Here is a 21047-nt window from a genome sequence, read left to right on the forward strand (position 1 = left end):
TTCCGTTTGCTTTAGCGATTCTCCGCTCAAGGGCAAGGTTCAGAGTCTCTTCTGTCATCCACTTTGGTCTTCTCTTCTTTTCTTGTCTTTTTAGTGATCTGTTGCTTTCTTCATGGATAATGTTCTTGATATATGGCCTTTTTTCAATTTTTTTTATTTTGTATTTTGTTCCCCATTTTTAAACTCCCACTCTATCCAGGACCTTCTACTCTGATACCAATCAGAGCAGTCAGTGGTGGTAGCCAGGCACCATCTAGTTCTTCTGGTCTCAGGGTAGTGGAGGCTGAGGTTTGCGGAGTCCCTTAGTCCTTTACACTAATTATTTCCTTGTATTTTTTATTTCCTTCACTCTTCTCTGCTCTGAATGGGGAAAGACCAATAGTGGCACCATAGATGGCTACTCACAATCTTGTAAGACCCCAGTCGCCACTCACCAAAGTAGGATGTAGAAGTTTGTCTTTGTGGATTATGTTATAATAGGTAGTATTTTTAATACTCATATACATTATTGTTTGGAGTTATTTCTTAATGCTGACAGTGAGGGGCTCTGGTAGGGTACATCTGGTCCTTAGCTCCATGGTCCTCACCTTGGCTCATTGAGATGTTTGTCAGGATACAAACACCCTGACTGTCTAGCAAAGGTATATACCACATGGTATTTTCCTGCCTTAGTCATTTACTTACTTATAGCAATGTCTAATTTAGTATCTTTGGGCAGCATCTTCAGTACCATTGTTTTTATGACATTTCATACTTGCTTGATCCAACTAATTTTGGTTTCTGATCCACGAGGCTCACTCATTTTGGGGAAGGGCTCAATGGTATAACTAAACAGAGAAAGCAGTACAAGGCCTAAAATTCAGAGTAAATGTCCTTCATAGACTTGCACAGTGTTACAGCTATAAAGTCCTAGTGTAAATGTCACACTGCATATCTACTGTAATAATGAAAATTTAGACCAGTGAAGCATCAAATTGTGTGCATAACAAAGACAGAAAAATGCTGAACAGAGAGGGGGCAGAAATTCAAAATTCCTGCTGTTTACCCCTTAATTCAAAATTGTCAACTTCTCCATGGTGTCAAGAAGACTATTATTTTCCAGACTCTGATTTTTCAACAGTTGTTGATCCTTCATGAATACATTCTAAACAGCTTGACTGTATACACCTCAGAGTACTAGAAGTTTTCAGATTCTCAGCTTCATACACACACGCACACATATATAGTTGTTGCTGTTGTTAGGTGCTGTCAAGTTGTCTCTGACTCATAGTGACCCTATGCACAGCAGAATGAAACACCGCCTAATCCTGCACCAGCTCCACGATCCCTGCTATACTTGAGCCCATCACCTCAGCCACCATGTCAATCCATCTCATTGAAGGCCTTCTCCTTTTTCATCAACCCTCCACCTTACCAAGCATGACATTCTTCTCCAAGAAATTGTCCATTCTGACAACATAACCAAAGTAGGTGAGATAAAGTTTGGCCATTCTTACTTCCAAGGAGCATTCCAGCTGCACTTCCTCCAGGACAGATTTGTCAGTTCTTTTAGCAGTCCACGGTACTTTCAGTATTCTTCGCCAGCACCACAACTCAAAAGAATCAATTCTTCTTGGGTCTTCCTTATTCATTGTCCAGCTCTCACATGCATATGAGGTGACTGAAAATACCATGGCTTGTGTCAGGTGCACCTTAGTCCACAAGGAGACATCTTTGCTCCTCAGCGCTTAAAAGAGGTCCTTTGCAGCCAACTTGCCCAGTGCTATACATCATCTGATGTCCTGACTGCTGCTTCCACTGGTATTGATTGTAGAGCCAAGTAATATGAAGTCTTTGACAACTTCAAACTTTTCTCCATTTATCATGATGCTGCTTATAGGTCCAGTTATGAGGATTTTTGTTTTCTTCATATTGAGATGTAATCCATATGACAGTCTGTAGTCTTCAATCTTCATCAGTAAGTGCTTCAAGTCATTCTCACTTTCAGAAAGCAAAGTTGAGTTGTCAGCATACTGCAAGTTGTTAATGATTCTTCCTCCAATCTTGATGCCATGTTCTTCTTCACATAGTCCACCTTTCCAGATTATTTGCTCAGCATATAGATTGAACAAGTATGGTGAAAGGATACAACTCTGATGCACTCCCTTTTTGATTTTAAACTCCTTGTTCTGTTTGAACAACAGCCTCCTGGTCTATGTACAGGTTCCTCATGAGTACAATTAAGTGTTCTGGAATTCCCATTCTTCTCGATGTTATCCACAATTTGTTATGATCCATGCAATTGAATGCTTTTGCATAGTCAATAAAGCACAAGTAAAGATCTTTCTGGCATTCTTTGCTTTGAGCCAAGATCCATCTGACATCAGCAATGATATATATCCCTTGTTCCATGTCCTCTTCTGAATCCAGCCTGCACCTCTGGAAGTTCTTTGTTAACATACTGCTGCAACCATTTTTTAATTATCTTCAGTAAGACTTTACTTGTATGTGATATTAGTGATATTGTTCAATAATGGCTGTATTCTGTGGGATCACATTTCTTTAGAATGGGTACAAATATGGATCTCTTTCAGTCAGTTGGCCAGGCAGCTGTCTTCCAAATCTTTTGCCATAACTGAGTGAGTGCCTCCAGTGGGGCATCCGTTTGTTGAACCATCTCAGTGGGTATTCCATCAATGCCTGAAGCCTTGTTCTTCACCAATTCCTTCAGTGCAACTTCAACTTTTTCCTTCAGTGCCATTGGTCATATATCACCTCCTGAAATGGATGAACATTAACCAGTTCTTTTTGGTACAGTGACTCTGTGTATTCCTTCCATCTTCTTTTGATGCTTCCTGCATCATTCAATATTTTGCCCACAGAATCTTTCAGTATTGCAACTCAAAACTTAATTTTTTTTCTCAGTTCTTTCAGTTTGAGAAATGCTGAGCAAGTTCTTCCCTTTTGGTTTTCTAACTCCAGGTCTTTGCACATTTCATTATAGTAATTGGCTTTGTCTGCTCAAGCTGCTCTTTGAAATCTTCTGTTCAGCTCTTTTATCTAGTCATTTCTTCCATTTGCTTTAGCTACTCTCCATTCAAGGGCAAGTTTCAGAGTCTCTTCTGACAACCCTTTTGGTCTTTTTTTTCTTATCTTTTTAATGACCTCTTGCTTTCTTCATGGATGATGCTCTTGATGTCATCCCATAATTCTGGTTTTTGATCATTGGTGCTTAATGCATCAAATCTATTCTTTAGACGGTCTCTAAATTCAGGGGGGATATATTCAAGATCATATTTTGAATTGCATATGAGCAGTTGATGGTTTGTTCCACAATCAGCTTCTGGTATTGTTTTGGCTGAAGATATTGAACTTTCCATCACCTCTTGCCACAGATGTAGTCAATATTATCATATTTTTTACTTTCCCCAAAATATCTAAAGGTGAGACTTTAGAAAGACACCAATATAAACTTTATTCCATTATGACCAAACTGATAAGTATCTTTTTTTGTATTCTAGGAGGGAAAACTCTTGTGCACACTTTTGTGGTTTGTGGCCTGATTCTGGCTAGAGATTCAAGATAGTTTTTTTTTTATTCCCCCATGGGGGACTCCAACATTTGGAAATGCAATAGATATGAGGACTTGACATCTCCTGTATTTGTGAATTGCTGAGAATTCTTTGTTAAGACTAGCAAAAGAAAGAAAGATATCCTATCTAGAAAGATATGGCAAGTCAAATAAATAATACACTAGCTTTAGACCTTGAGGTCATGTGGTATCCTGTCTTTCCCCTTAACTAATGTTAGACAGACTACAATTAAATGTCTAATTTCAAACCACAAATAATGGCAAAATCTGTCAGACTTAGAATCTGTAAAGATTTTCTTTAATAATGTGGATAAACCCTTCAAGTGGTCAAATTTCAATTTATCAGTAATTTGTCAAATAAAAGAAATTGAGATCAGAAATTCTTTTTTTAATAAACATTTATGTTTGGTAAAATCCATTAGTTGAAAATACATTTGCATTTGGAATTCATCTTATCTTTTGGGGAAAAAAACTACTTGGGCAAAAATGAGATTTAAAATATACTTTCTTAATATTTTTTAACAGAATGTTAAGCCTCTAATCTGAATTTAAATGTCTAATAGGGACATTCATGCCATTTTTTTTTTTTTTTACTACAATCATCGTTAAAAATTTTATAAAACCTTGTGGAAGACTAAAAATAATCTTTTCATTTTTATATTTTATGCCATAAGAGACATGATTAAAATGACAAGTTCCCAAATAATATGAATTATGCATTTCCCCTTTATCCAAAGTAAATGCATTTTGCTCCTAAGAGATGTTAAATCCATTCCCTATTTTGGGAAGAGAAAAGGATGGGGATGAAAGGATTTGCAGTCAGAATTGGCATGTAATGGAAGACACATATATTTAACTTATGATGAAAAAATAATTGCTTACAAATTTGGAGTTTAGACACAAGTAGTAAATTTTAATATGAATGAAAAGCAAATTATATTTATGTTAACACTCAAGGTTACCTCTTCGGGACAGGCTTATTAAAAGTTCCTGTTTATTGTATCATTGAAATGGTGGAGCACATGTTACAAAATCTTTTACTAGATATTCTCCATATTGACTTCAGAAAGCAAAAGGTCTATATTTGTAGAATATGTTCCAAAGAAACTATTGAATTTCCGAAAACTCAAATAAGGCTTCCATAAGGAAAGTGCTAATATGAATAAAAATGAGAATGAGGTTTTGGGGAAGACATGGGAGAAAACCCATAACTCTTTAAAGTTTTAACTTCTTTGAATTTGATCATTACCCAGTAGCTGGGGCAAGAAAATAGCCACAAGACTGCATCTGCCCTGGGAAATGACTCTGTACTGAGGAAATCCAGGGTGGGTAAATAAGCTAAAATCTCTTTTAGGCCTTACTTTCCTCCATGCGCTTTTCTTTGGATCCATCTTTTCTCACTATCAGCGTAATACGTCAAGGGAAGTAAGACTGGAGGATAAGTACAGAAAAAGGGACAAAAGCTTTAAGCTTGCATATAGGTCTTATAATTCCATGTGATCCAACATGCCCATCAGGAAACTACTTTGGGATTTTTCAGTGGAAGCTCCAGCAAATAATAAGGAACATGTATTGACCTCGTCTTTTCCTCTGTGCATTTCTCACTTTCGTGTACTTAGTAGAGGCAAAGATGGACACAGTAGGTGGCTGGTCAAGACTTTAGGAAGCTAGGTTAGATATCTCTTTGATTTAATTGACTCTTGGCCAAAGTTCTAGGGTTGTTGTTGTTGTCATTAGGTGCCATCAAGTTGGCTCTAACTCACAGTGACCCTATGTACAACAGAACAAAACATTGCCTGGTCATGCACCATCTTCACAATCCTTGAGCCCATTGTTGCAGCCACCATGTCTATCTTGTTGAGGTTCTTCCCCTTTTTCGCTGGAAGGTCAGAAGCATGATATCCTTCTCCAGGGAATGTCCCTTCTGACAACATGACCAATGTAGGTGAGACAATGTCTGGCCATTCTCACTTCCAAGGAGCATTCCGGCTACACTTCTTCTAGAACAGGTTTGTTCATTCTTCTAGCAGTCTACAGTATTTTCAATTTTCTTTTCCAACACCACAATTCAAAGGCATCAACTCTTCTTTGGTTTTCTATACACATTGCCCGCTTTCACATGCTTATGAGGTGATTGAAAATACCATGGCTTGGGTTAGGCGGATCTTAGTCTTCAAAGTGACATCTTTGCTCTTCAACACTTCAGAGAGATCTTTTGCAGCAGAGCTGCCCAGTGCAATACGACATCTGATTTCCTGACTGGTGCTCCCATGGGTGTTGATTGTGGATCCAAGTAAAATGAACTCTTTGACAACTTCAATCTTTTCTCCATTGATCGTGATGCTACTTATTGGTCCTGTTGTGAGGATTTTCATTTTTCTTTATGTTGAGGTATAATCCATACTGCAGACTATAGTCTTTAATCTTCATCAGTAAGTGCTTCAAGTCATGTTTACGTTCAGCAAGCAAGGCTGTGTCATCTGCGTATCACAGGTTGTTAATGAGTCTTCCTCCAATCCTGCTCCTGTGTTTTACTTCATATAGTCCAGCTTCTCAGTTTATTTTGCTCAGCATACAGATTGAATAAGTACGGTGAAAGGATACAACCTTGATACACACTCTTCCTAATTTCAAACCATGCAGTATTCCCTTATTCTGTTCAAATGACAGCTTCCTGGTGTATATACAGGTTCCTCATGAGCACAATTAAGTGCTCTGAAATTCCCCTTCTTTGCAATGTTATCCATAATTTGTTATGATCCACAAAGTCAAATGCTTTTGCATATCAATAAAACACAAATAAGTATTTTTTCTGGTATTCTTTGCTTTCAGCCAAAATCTGTCTGACATCAGCAATGATATCCTTCATTCCACATCCTCTTTTGAACCCAGCTTGCCTTTCTGGAAGTTCCCTGTCAATATACTGCTGCAACCATTTTTGAATTAACTTCAGCAAAATTTTACTTGCATGTCATAATAATGATATTGTTTGATAATTTCCCCATTCTGTTGGATCACTTTCTACTCAGTCTGGATCTCTTCAAGTCAGTTGACCAGGTAGCTATCTCCCAAATTAATTGGCATAGATGAGTAAGCACCTCCAGTGCTCCATCTGTTTGCTGAAACATCTCAATGGGTATTCCGTCAATTCCTGGAGCTTTGTGTTGTGCCAATTCCTTCAGTGCAGCTTGGACTTCTTCCTTCAATATCATTGGTTCTTCAACATATGCCACCTTATGAAATAGTTGAACATTGACCATTTCTTTTTTGTACAGTGACTCAATATATTCCTTCCATCTTCTTTTGATGCTTTCTGCATCATTCAATATTTTTTCCCATAGAATCCTTCAATACTGCAACTCAAGCCTTGAATTTTTTCCTCAGTTCTTTTAGCTTGAGTAATGCTGAGTATGTTCTTCCCTTTTAGTTTCCTAACTCCAGGTCTTTGCACATTTCATTATAATAATTTACTTTGTCCTCTTGAGCTGCTCTTTGAAATCTGTTCAGCTCTTTTATCTTATCACTTCTTCCATTTGCTTTAGCTACTCATTAAAGAGCAAATGTCAGAGTCTCTTCTGACATCCATTTTGGTCTTTTCTTCCTTTCCTATCTTTTTAATGACATTTTGCTTTCCTCATGTATGTTTCTGATGTCACCCCACAATTTGTCTGGTTTTCGGTCAGTGTTGTACAATGCATCAAATCTGTTCTTCAGATGGTCTCTAAAACCAGGTGGAATATAATCAAGGTCATATTTTGGGTCTCATGGACTTTTAAAAATTTTCTTCAGCTTCCACTTGAACTTGCATATGAGCAATTGATGGTCTACTCCACATGTTTTGACTGATGATATTGAGCTTCTCCGTCACCTCTTTCCACAGATGTTGTGGATCTGATTCCTGTGTATTCCATCTGGCAAGGTCCACATGTATAGTCACCATTTATGTTGTTGAAAAGGTATTTGCAATGAATAAGTCATTGGTCTTGCAAAATTCTATCATTAGATCTCCAGTGTCATTTCTATCACCAAGGCCATATTTTCCAACTACCAGTGACTTTTTGTTTCCAACTTTCACATTCCAATCACCAGCAATAATCAATGCATCTTGACTGCATATTTGGTCAATTTCAGACAGCAGAAGTTGGTAAAAATCTTCAGTTTCCTTGTCTTTGACTTTGGTGGTTGGTGTGTAAATTTGAATAATAGTAGTATTAACTGGTTTTCCTTGTAGGCATATGGATATTATCCTATCACTAACAGCATTGTACTTCAAGATAGATCTTGAAACATTCTTTGTGATGATGAATGTGATGTCATTCTTCTTCAATTTGTCATTCCTGGCAGAGTAGATCATATGATAGTCAGATTCAAAATGGCCCAAACCAATCCATTTTAGCTCAGATACCTAGGATATTGATCTTTATGCATTCCATTTCATTTTTAACAACTTCCAATTTTTCTACATTCATATTTCGTACATTCCACCTTCCGATATTAATGGAGGTTTGCAGCTGTTTCTTCCCATTTTGAATCATGCCACATCAGCTAACGGAGGGTCCGAAAGCTTTACTACACCCACATCACTAAAGTCAACTCTACTTTGTGGAGCCAGCTCTTTCCCAGTTGTATCTTGAGTGCCTTCCAACCTGAGGGGCTCATCTTCTGGCACTACATCAGACACTGTTTTAGGGATATTCATCATGTTTTCCAGTAATATATATCAGACAGTGTTTCACTTCTATTTGTAAGGTTTTCATTAGCCAATTCTTTGAGAAGTGGGTGGCCCCTTCCTTCTACTGCATCTGTCTTAGTCCGGAAGCTCTGTTGAAATCTATCCACCATGGGTGACTCTGCTGGTATTTGAAATATTGGTGGCATAGCCTCCAGCCTCACAGCCACACACAAGCCACCACAGTATGACACACTGACAGATGAGTGGTAGATCAGGAAACTACTTTGGGATTTTCAGTGGAAGCACCAGCATATTGATCTAGCCTTTTCTTCTGTGCATTTCTCACTTTCATGGACTTAGAAGAGGCAAAGGTGGACATGGTAGGTGGCTTTCAAGACTTCAGGAGACTAGGTTGGATATCTCTTTGATTTAAATGACTTTTGGTCAAAGGTTGAGGGAGACCCCCTTTTTCTTGCCAATACACAGATTAATAGATATGTTTAAGAAACAGAGTAAGGTAAGAGTTCAAAATTTCAAGAGATAAAAATCAGCCAGGAAGCATTTTCCAAGAAATTCTCTCATTTTCTTTTTAAGATAATTGTAGGTACTAATTAACTGGAGTCTCTGGGTGATGAAAATGGTTAACACATTTAGTTGCTAACTGAAAGACTGTTGGTCCAGGTGTACCCAGAGGCACCTTGGAAGAAAGCCCTAGTGATCTATTTCTGAAAAATCTGCCACTGAAAACCTTCTGGAACACAGTTCTGATGCACACGAGGTTGCCATAAGTCAGAATCAACTCAACAGCAACTTTTTTCTTTTCTTTCCTTTTTTTAAAATAAGCTATTAATCACTTTGGTTTCTTAGTACTCTGGCTAATATAGTCTTTTTTCTTGGATTTTTCCAACTATTTATGCAAATTTTGTGGACTGCCAGCCCTTTGGGTTCTATCTAATGGGGAAATGAACAAAAAGACATTTCTTTTTGGTGAAACGCCATGACAACAGCCCATGAGAAAATTTCCTTATCCCAGTGACTTTTAATTCTGAGATAAGAAGGAACAAAGGCCAAAATTCAATAGTGAAGAGTGTGTCATGAGCCAAGAATTAAGAGTAGTCTAATTCTGTGTACCTAACATGTAATTAAAAAAAAAAAAAAATACTTGATGGCTTTAAAAAAAAAGTCTGGCCCTCAAACATGTTAAATTTAGTATGGAATCAACAGGAGGAAAACATGGCCGGTGCTCGAGGTTATTTATTTATTTATTTGGTACTTGAGTTTAGTGTCACGTAAAGTGGTAAGGGCATTGGGAAGTCTCTTCCCTTTTTCCAGAAGAACAATACTGAGTACCAGCTAATGTAAGGGAGCCAAGAAGGAATTGATGGATAACTGGTGTTCTTGAACTTCACACTTTGGGTACTTTCTTATTGCTGACAAAAAGAAAGCAAAGAAAGCAGCCCATAGCTGGCTGCAATAGTTTTTCTAAACATGACCAGCAGTAAGAATGATGTTTTTATAGGATGTAATGCAAGAAATCTCACCACTGGGTGATGCCATCTAATTACCGAATTCAAATTACTTTTGAATCTTCAAAGCACCAAAACAAGGTTGTCTAACATAATCACAATATGCCTCTTTACAAGCCATGCACTTTCATAATGAATCTAAGCTCTCAGAATAGAAGTAAAAATAACCACATGTAGCTCTTGTAGAAATAAATGATAATCACAAACTGAGTTGCTCAGAAACTGGACTCATCTTGCTCTTTTCAAAGGAAAAAGTTCCCTTTTCCATGACAGATTTGCCAAATGGCTCAATTTGATGTTGGAAAGATTGCTTTATTTCTCCTAAATTTCTAAGACTACTGTACTCTAAAATTGGGCATCTAAGTTTTAGATGTATACAATTTACTTGTGTAAAGTATATTTGGCACATTATTTTTTATAAGTATTTAAATGTATTAATACATTTAACTCTTCTTTTAAGTACTGTTGTTTCCACAAGGGTTTTTCCTCCTATGGATTATCTAATACAGACAAAGTCAGAGTAATTTTTTGAATTTTCTTCTCTCTCTAATTTTAGAACTTGCAAGCTTTTGTGTCATTTTCAAGTTCAAAGCTTTTAAATATTGAAGTTTTAAGGTACAGACATTTTAACGTACTTCTCCAAAATGTTTTTTTGGGACAACATACGTCTCACTCACTGGTATAACAAGAATCTTAAGCTTCCTAAGGAAACAAAGTCCTAGAATTTTACAAGTTGTCTATTGGAAGTAAACTCAGGTTCAAAGGGATGAGAAGAAATGGAGCAATATCTTATTCAGCACATCCATGATCTGCTGCAGCAATTCTGAGCCCCTCTGTTCTGCTGGATATTTCTCAGTAAAGAAATAGATGCTGCTGTGAAAGTCATCCTCCAAAAGAAGAGGTGAGAGTAAATGAATGAGTGAGAGCTGATATAAATTCAAGTCATGCCACAAGGGATTTGCACACAAGATGAATTCTCACAAGTTGGCAAGGTTTTCCAAAGTCTAGCTTTTATGGAAATTGGTTTTCTGAACAAGTTATGCAGAATGCATTCTATGCTCTATGAAATAACATGATTCTTATTACCATGCTGGAATTATTTAGGATCACCAAATAACAGGGTTCAAAAATAAAACAGCTGAAAAATCCAACAGTCTGGTCTAACCTGGGATGCTCTGTCTCCTCACAGCCAATGCTCCATCAGGCGGCTTTGTCTGGCTGGCGGATTTAGTGTAGGGACTCTCATCTGCAAAGGTACAATGAAGGGTTTGGTTAATTTCCATCCAGTTTCTAGTGTGATGAAGATTTTTAATGGACTGCAATCCTTTTGCTAGAAAGATACAGTAGAAAGAGTTGACGGACCAGGATCCTAACCTTGGTTTGTTGTCGGACAAGTCATTTAAAATGTGTTGAACATCAGTTTCCTCCTCTACAAAAGAGGGGTATATTTTTCTACCACCTCTTAGGGTTGTCAGGATCAAAAGCAATAGTGCATGTGAAAATATTTTTCAAGTGGTAGAAGTATACAAATGTAATATACATATTATTTAACTGTCTCCAATATTCATTGATAAGTAAGTATCAGTGAATATGGGTAATAGGAAGACAAAGATGGAATTAAATGGTTCAGTAGGCACTAAGAATATTCAAGTAGGACAACATAAGAAATGAAAGGAAGGGAGTCCTTCAGATAAGAAGATGACAAAGGATTAGTCCCACATTGCAGGAGGATAAAGACACAAGGAGTTAATGGGTATGTCCACCGGTATCCAGTGCAAAATGGAAGGATAGGTACATTCAGACGTAAGACCAGAGAAGCTGGGTTAAGAAAAGCAAAGGAAGGATGGTTTGGTGTAAGAAGAAGTATACTACAATGAGCTGATTAGGTTTCTTTTAGAAAGAGATGAAAATAATCTGCAGAACCATAAAAAGAGTGACTGAAAAGTGAGAAGGAGTAAGAGTAGTATATCTGTGAGATTTAGGCAAGAATTTGAATGATCAAAACGTCAGGTAGCAAGATCATATAGAAGTGACAGATCCATCAGATTCTCAGTAACATTTTTTGTTGCTAAATATAGTAAGGGATCTGCCTTGATATACAGGAGTAATGATCTAGTATGGCAAATATTAGAGAAAAAATAGAAAGGAAGAAGTCTGCCTAGTTTAGATGAGGGGCGAGGCATCTGTATAAAGAAAAAGATGTCTGGGTAGCAATCTTAAAAATGTTCAAGAATAGGATGTAATTAAGCCTGAAGAAAAATAACGTAAAATTATTGAGTATATCCAGTCAAGCTAGATGGCCCAAATGTTCCTTCTGGCCACCCTGAGATTTGTTCGTTTGTTCTTTTTTTTTTAATAAGAAATCATTAAAGGATTAGAAAGAACTATATTGTGCTTGGCAAACTATTAAATACAACAAGGATTTAATACAGCAACAAGGCTTTATCATCTGAAAACATTAATTCTCCCAACTAAGTGGTTTATTTTCAAAATTTAGGAACCAGATTCCTCTCTAGGATGTACTTCTGCTTGAAATGATTCAAAATTTTTTCATAAAACTCACAAGGTCTTTATAAGAAATGACAAAAAGATTAACATTTCTGTAAGCTGCAATTAACTGAAAAATGGAAGACACACTGTTTCATGTTTATATTCCATTTGTCACACAATTCTTTATGTTCTTCCAACCATGAAGATAAACTACTTGCTTTCAGACACCATACAACCAACAGAATAATTTTTGCTCTGTGTCTTATGTCTGACTCTTCCCTTTGAAACACAATTTTGAGTATAATAACAAACCACACAATAAAGTAAACAAAGTGTAAGCATTACACTGCAAAAAGTCTTCATTTGCCCTACCATTCCTAACTGAGTTGTTATTGCTAGGTGCTATCGAGTCAGCTCCAACTCACAGTGACTCTATGTACAACAGAACCCAGTTGTGCACCTCCTCACTTGAGTATTTGGGTGTTTTCCTCACCAACGAAACCCACGACCAAAGAGTTGATTCCAACTCATAGCGACGCTACAAGACAGAGTAGAACGACCCCATGGGTTTCCAAGGCTGTAAAACTTTACGGAAGCAGACTACCTCATCTTTCTCCTGTGGAGTGGCTGGTGGGTTTGAATAGCCAACCTATTTGGTTAGCAGTCGAATGCCTTAACCACTGTGCCACCAGAGCTCCTGTTTTTCACTGTGGTTAGGCAATATGCTATATATAGAATCTATTAGAACAAACCCCACAATATGCTAAAGTCTGGGATTCTCAGTAACACTGATTTGGAATATATTTCCTTTCATTATGCACCACTTTGAAACTGCGTATTTATGAATATAAAGCATTGTGTGAGGAGATACAGATTCTAACAACCAAGTTTAGGAACAGCAGTTTTGGAAGCCCAAAGACTTTTTTCTCAGATTCAATTTGTCAACATTCCCGACAGTCTTGGGTTGAATCCAGTGTGGATTTTCTGAAAGGGCAACAAGGGGTTTAGCCCCAGAGACTGTGGGGTTATTTCAACTTGATGCTCTATTTTAAGGAGCCATTTTCAAAGAAATTTACTCAGTTTGCATTATAGAAGTAGCCAACACCGGTAAAATTGTTTTCTCATTTATATTTAAACACAATTTCCTTGATTTAGAGCTGAGCTAGTGTGGTTATACACATCCTTAAAAGGTTGAAACTGAATTATAGATGGTCATCTGGACAGTCTCGACATGTCCATTCCCTGGCTCCCAGTTTCATTCCCAGTATGAAGAGCATCCTTACTGGGCAGAGGCTAAAGTAGACAATTATCTAGAAGCCCAAAGTTGTATTGGTCAAAGGACTAGACTAAAGGGAGTTCAATATTATGTAAGAATAGCTTGCCAAATTCAATCAGGGTGAAAGCAGTAATTCCTAATGCAAGTAAGGCAGAATCTTGGAAACATTTATTATGAGAGTTAAGGACAGCATAGCAACAGAGCAATACAGAACAATTTAACACTTGATCTTTAAAGAAACTTTCCCTCTTTAAATATCTAAGCCATATCTTGGGTCTTATATAAAAATCTCCTCATCACAAAGTAGATGGGGATCACAGCTCTCTTGATATGATTTACTAAAAGCCAATTCTTGATTTAAACTTTGGTTGAAGATAGAAATGGAGTGGAGACACTGAATAAATCATTGGTTGATGGCTCCCTAATAGGATACTAAAGGGCAAAGCCAATGTACAGGGTATATTTTAAATCCGTGGGCATAAAGTCATACAAAGCTATGGAAGTTTCTATTACGGTCTTCTCACGTGTTCCTTAATGCCACTTTAACAGATTTGTCGATAGCTCTCTAGACCTTCATGATTGTAAGGGATGATTTAGACCATTCCTTCATTTTATAGTCAGGACTGAGGCCCAGAGACGTAAATTTATAGGACACATATCTAAACTGAATCTACAATTTGAGTTTCTTTTATTCTTATTCCCATGTTCTTTCATCTTTATCTTATTTGTTCTTGGGTGGAAAATGAGATTTGAAAGTTCATCAGACCCCATGTAGAATTCAGTATCACATAGGTAAGTAACTGGATACTCCATACCAGCAGAGACTTAGCACGGTTTAAGTTAGTTCCCTACCATGGAGAACCTCCCCCCAAAACTCCATTGTTATTGAGTTACTTCTGACTCATAGCAGCCCTATAAGACAGAGTAGAATTGCCCCACAGGGTTAAGGCTGTAAAATCTTATGGAAGTAGACAGCCTCATCGTTCTGCCTCGTGGAATGACTGGTGGGTTTGAACCACTGACCTTTTGGTTAGCAGCCAAACGCTTTAACCACTATGCCACCAGAGCTCCTTTACTAGGAGACATCTGTGAAAATGAACAATCACAATCAACTTTTTTTTTATATGTATATAAATTTCATTTCCTACTCCTGTTGTTGTTGTTGTTATGTGCCGATGACGAGCGACCCCTCCTTGGGTTTCCGAGGCAGTATCACTACGGAATTTGATTGCCCCATCTTCCTTCTGAGGAGTGGCTGGAGGGTTTGAACCGCCAGCCTTCTGGTTAGCAGTCAAGTGCTTCAGGCACTATGCTACCAGAGCACCTACCCCTAGCCCCACATATTTGTTTGCCTAAAGTGAAATACACTTAAATTTTGCAATAGAATCAACTTAAAACATTTTCAGTTTACTTTTTTTAATGTAATTTTTTTTTTTTTTTTTTTTTTAAATACAGCGCACTTTTCCAATATGGGCTGCAAGATGTTCACTGAATTACAAGATCTATGTTAATACTTTCCTTTGTTTTATCAGGGAGACACTAACTAGACTTTCAAATTCCATCCAGTTACATAAATGAATAAATAATGGTCAAATAACAATGAAAGGAATCAACAAGTAGATAATATCTCTAGAACAATATGTGGCACATAGTAGGCATTCATTAAACATCTGCATATCAGTGAATGAATTATATTCAACTTTTCAAACTAGAGAATTTACTGTAAAGAAGTAGCCTGTGGGCATTTACTACGATCTACATTTTCCTCCACTCCTGGTTTTCTTTTTCTAGATTTACAGCCTATTCATTTTAAAGTCAAGTCACCACCCAACTCTGACTTAATGTATGTTAAAAATTGGTGATTCCTCCTAGACATTCTGGAGCCACTGTGGCTGGATGAGCCCCTGACACTACTGCCTGAGATAATCTTTAAACTTTAAATCTTAACCCAAAACTATCCCCTGAAATCTCTTTGAACCAAAAAATAGCTTATCTTAATTAGTAAAATATGTCTGCTTTGAACACTGTGCTCTTTTAAAAATTTATCTATGTAAGATCAAATTGACAATGGCAACTCAAAAGGTTGGACAGGCAGCTTAGGGGGCAGCAAATTTAAGACATAGATGGTGAAATAATTTGAAGAAGGATAGTGAGAATGGTAGCACAAATTGAAGAATGTGACCCATATTACTGACTCGTACATATAGAGATTGTTGAAATGATGAATCTTTGTTGTTGTTGTTAGGTGTTGTCGAGTCGTCTCTGACTCATAGTGACCCTCTACTGCACAGCAGAACCAAACACCACCCGGTCCCACTCCAGCTCCGCGATCCTTGCTTTACTTGAGCCCATTGCTGCAACCACTGTGTCAATCCATCTCGTTGAGGGTCTTCCCCTCTTTCATCGACCCTCCACCTTTCCAAGCATGACATCCTTCTCCAGGGAATGGTCCCTTCTGACAGTATGACCAAAGTAGGTGAGATGAAGTCTGGCCATTCTCGCTTCTAAGGAGCATTCCAGCTATACTTCCTTCAGGACAGATCTGTTAGTTCTTTTAGCAGTCCATGGTATCTTCTGTATTCTACACCAGTACCATATCTCAAAAGCATCAATTCTTCTTCGATTTCCTTATTCACTATCCAGCTCTCACATGCACATGAGACAACTGAAAATATCATGGCTTGTGTCAGGTGCACGTTAGTCCTCAAAGAGACATCTTTGCTCCTCAGCACTTGAAAGAGGTCCTTTGCAGCCAACTTGCCTAGTGCCTACGTCGTCTGATGTCCTAACTGCTGCTTCCATTGGTGTCTATTGTAGAACCAAGCAATGTGAAGTCTTTGACAACTTCAATCTTTTTTCCATTTATCATGATGCTGCTTATAGGCCCAGTTGTGAGGATTTTTGTTTTCTTTATATTGAGATGTAATCCATACTACAGACTGTATTCTTCAATCTTCATCAGTAAGTGCTTCACGTCATCTTCACTTTCAGCAAGCAAAGTTGTATCATCAGCGTATTGCAGGTTTTTAATGATTCTTCCTCTAATCTTGATGCCACCTTCTTCTTCATATAGTCCAGCTTCTCAGATTATTTGCTTAGCATATAGATTGAATAAGTAAAGGATGCAACCCTGACACACTCCCTTCTTGATCAAGAAAAGAATGGAGTGCCTCTGGGTGAGTCTTTGGCTATGCATATTTTCACCAAAATTAATAAAATGTAAAACAAAATAACAACCCAAATATCTATGATTCCTTATAAAACAAGTATTAAGATATTTTCTTTCCAGTTACAGAAGGACTTGCTGTACAACCTTTAAAATACTGCCTTTAAATAAAGGAATTCCAATTTTTATACCAGACTCCCAGGCTTGGCTTTGATGGTGGAGTACATTAATAGGGGATCTTTATTCTGTCACTATATAGGGACAAGGGAGCTCTGGTAGCATAGTGCCTAAGGCACTTGACTGCTAACCAGAAGGCTGGCGGTTCAAACCCACCAGCCACTCCTCGGAAGGAAGATGGGGCAATCTACTTCCGTAGTGATACTGCCTCGGAAACCCAAGGAGGGGTCGCTATGAGTCGGGTCCAACTCGATGGCAAATAACAACAACAACAACATATAGGGACAAAATAGGCATTCAGCTGCTACGCTATTTCTCAGTGAAATGTATGCTGCAGGTAATCATTAAGGGCATTTCAGGGCATCAGAACTGTCCACCTCTTAAATGACATATTAGTAGCTAGATAATCACTGTCACACATGATCACCTCCCAGCAACATAAGGATTGCATATAGGTCCTAACATGGAAAAGCATGGGTCCCCTTTATAGTGACACTCTAGGAGGGTATAGAAAATGCCCTCCACTAAGAACTGACACTAATGACAAGAGGCACAGAAAGGCCTTAGTCAAGCATACATTTAAAACAGAAGTGGAACAATGGGGGGGCCATCTGTCCTTCTCATTCCCTCCAATTTGGCCAGTTTCCTCATGTGCCAAACACAGGAGAGGCAATCACAGTTCATTTGTTTTGATGACATACTCCAAGTGAAGCTGGTGTTTACCAACTAAGAAAACAAAGAGCAGGTACCAAACAGCAATGCCTCACTTTGTATCACAACCAAAGCCCAAAGCCCATAGCCCATGTTGGAGTGGGAGAGTCACATCTTGAGGAATGGACTCAGGTCCCTTCATGGTCCTACGTTCTCGAGTGGTTGTTTGGTATCTAACAGCATCCATGTGAAATCATGCTGGTTCTTGTCTCTCCATCTCCTGCCTCTCCCCTTCCTAGGGGCTTGGGCTTCCAAGGAATCTAATCCAACAGTCATTACAGGACGCTCTAGCTGTGTTCATGGCTTTGATGAAGAAAAAAAAAAATTAATTTCCCTGGCTGAGACTAATTAGCCTATGCTAAACAATTCCTGTTGTTGTTAGGTGCCATCGAGTCAGACCCGACTCATAGCGACCCCTCCTTGGGTTTCCGAGGCAGTATCATTACGGAAGTAGATTGCCCCATCTTCCTTCCGAGGAGTGGTTGGTGGGTTTGAACTGCCAGACTCTTGGTTAGTAGTCAAGTGCTTTTAGGCACTATGCTACCAGAACTAATTTTACACAGTAGCTCTGCCAGAAGGTCCACACAGCTGGGCTCAAACGACAGGTCAGGAATGACCTGAGATTGATGGCAGGAGGCAGAGGCAGTGTGCTCCTCCATCAGAAAAGCCTCTTTCCTATTAAGTGATGACTTCCCCACCACCCATCTACTTTCCTGCCTCTCTTTTGTTATTTGTTTTGCATCTGCATGACATTAATGTCTATCCTTGACTCTGCAGGTTTCCTTACAGTTTTACAGTTTAGCCACAGATATGCTTTATATTCTTAAAGAGACTGAATCTTTTTGCTTTTGAATGTTAAAAAGAAAAAAAAAATCATCCAAATAGAGCACAACTCCATTTTAAAAACATACACACAGTGTTTTCTTAATGATGATACAATATCCTATAAAATTATATGAATCGCCACCTCATAACCATGTTAGGGGATTAAATACTATAGCTAAGGAGAATGTGTAACACACAGCTTATGTTTGTATAGGCGTGTGCTCTCCCTTATTGATGCATAATCTAATGCCTTGCTACTCAAAATATGGCCCATGGACCAGCAGCATGAGCATCACCTAGAAGCTTGTCAGTAACACAGAATCTCAGGCTCCATCCTAGAACTACATAATCTGCATTTACCAAAATCTCCAGGTGGTTTGTATGTACATTCAAGTTTGGAAACTCCCACTGTTATGAGCAACAGAAGGTGCACAGGGAGTAGGGCACCACCAGTCCTGATGCCTTACCCAGGTGTGTCAGTGCCAGCACACAAAGATGCTGGCTGAACGGCTCCAACAGTATCCTGAGACCTCCAACACTGCAATCATCAAACTGACTGTGGAACAATTTCCTCTCATGGTAAGAAAACTGTTGCAGTGTTATGGTTTTGAGTGAATTCCATCCTTTTGATCTACTTTAAACCTAAAATGGCTGAGTTATGGGAGTTCTGGATACATCTAAGATCTGATGACCTGGGCGACAGATTGATTGCAGTAATAACCTATTACTCAACTTACATTTTAGGTTGAAAAGAGAAAAAGATTAAAGTACTACCCCTGGAAATGTTGCCCAAGGACTTAGCTAGTAAAGGACAGCTGAAAATGGAAAAGTCATTTCCTGCCTCATAAGGCAAAGAAGTGAGGGAAGAATCATCCATGGCACCATTGCCTCAGATGTTTCCTCTTCAGGTACAAAGCTACCTCACTTGTATCTGCATGGTTCTCTTGGAAGCAGGAAAGTCTTCAGCACAGAAGCTGACCTCTGATCTGCACACAGGGATAAAAAGGACCAGGGCAGTCCTTGAGTATCTGGTTAATCTTATGAAGTGTCTGTGGTAACTGTGATGCTTGATGATGCTGACAGACCTTCAGAAAGAGTAATACTTCCAGCCAGGTTAATTTGTAAAACCTCTCTGAAATTAATGAGCATGAAATTGCACATTTTCTGCCTCCGGCATTCCTATTGTTAATGTGCCTGAATCACAAATGATAACTCCTATGCTCCTTCCTCATATTGTTTCCAGCAAGGACAGATGAATGAGTCATGACTGTCACAGACCTGCTTCTTCACCACAGAATCCAAACTTCTAGAGGCCCAAACTCTATTCATACTGTTTGTTTTCATTAACATAACACATCCCATTTAAAACTTTAAACATCTTAAATTCAGTACAACTTTCACAATTTCTACTTGATGTTGTTGTGTTGTTCTACTTGATAGGGAGGTTTACATACTTGCAAGCTTGGGTTTAACCACTAGATTATGACAGCTGGCATTCTCAGTGTGGTAGTCTCACACTATGAAATACTAGTATGTTCAACAAGGTCTTAACATTAGAATACAAATCTGGTGAAAAATATAAATTACCCCAGGTAGTGAGTATTGGCTATGTAAAACTGCATTTGTGAAACTCTTGTTTAAAAAGCGTACCATTCTTCAGGGAAAAAATGCATTTATGTGGCTATGTTGTTGCTGTTGCATGCTGTAGAGTTAATTCGGACTCATGGTAACCATCTATGACACAGTAGAATCACCCCCATAGAGTTTCCTAGGCTGTAATCAACAGCTCTTTTCTCTCTCAGAGTTGCTGGTGGGTTTGAACTGCTACCATTCTAGTTAGCAGCCAAGTGCTTAATCATTGTGTCAGAGCTCCTTTATGTGGGTATAAACAAGCTAAACTATATTGGAGCATTCTTAGAGGGACATAAAAATTAGTGTTTGATTTTATGAAATAGCAACTAGAGTTGAGTGATAGAATTAAAAGAAGACATTAAGAGAAACATTTTCCCCAAAATTTTTTTACCAATAAATAATGTAACATTAAGTAGTTATTTTGATTCATCTTGATACTAATTTTAGAGAAAATAATAGCACTTTGATTTTCTTTTCTTTTCTCTTAACTTTTTCTTGTGATTTCGGTGAAAGTTAATAGTGCAAATAAGTTTTCCATTCAACAATTCACACACATTTTGTTTCATGACATTGACTGCAATCCTCCCAATATAATATATCATCACTCTTCCCACTTCTTCACTGCATTTCTTATTTTGATTCCTTCTTTCCTCCTACCTCTTCCTGATTTCTGCATTATGTCTTTGGCCAAACGTTACCCTTTTAATCTCCAATGGTTGATTGTTCTAAGGAGTGTATACCTTCCTAGAGTCGTGTTCACCTTGTAGACCTCTTGGTTGTTTGACTGAAAACTGAGCTATGGGAGCGAGTTCAGTTTCAGGTCTGAAGGACGACCAAGGGTCAAAGTCTAGGGGTTCCACCAGCACTTTTATTTTCTTGAGGTAAGGGTTCATGCAGCAAAATATTTAAAATGTCCTTATTTTATGAAAAAGATTGGCAGTTTTTTTTTAAAAGTCATTGCAGTAACAATGATCACGATTCAAAATTGGATCACTTAAATG

The 21047-nt window shown here is 38.1% G+C and overlaps 1 protein-coding gene across 1 annotated transcript in view; it reads right to left on the reverse strand.

Moving 5' to 3' along the window:
- Nucleotides 1–21047, reverse strand: part of GRIP1 (glutamate receptor interacting protein 1) — a 515267-nt gene that overhangs the window by 205740 nt on the left and 288480 nt on the right. Inside the window, exon 2 of the mRNA XM_042781204.1 lies at nt 10935–11015. Within this exon, the coding sequence (XP_042637138.1) occupies nt 10935–11015 (81 nt within the window). The remainder of the gene's footprint in view (nt 1–10934; nt 11016–21047) is intronic.

This window comes from Orycteropus afer, unplaced genomic scaffold (assembly GCF_000298275.1).
Source record: "Orycteropus afer afer isolate SDZICR_OR568_19922 unplaced genomic scaffold, OryAfe1.0 scaffold00097, whole genome shotgun sequence".
Taxonomy (NCBI): Eukaryota; Metazoa; Chordata; class Mammalia; order Tubulidentata; family Orycteropodidae; genus Orycteropus; species Orycteropus afer.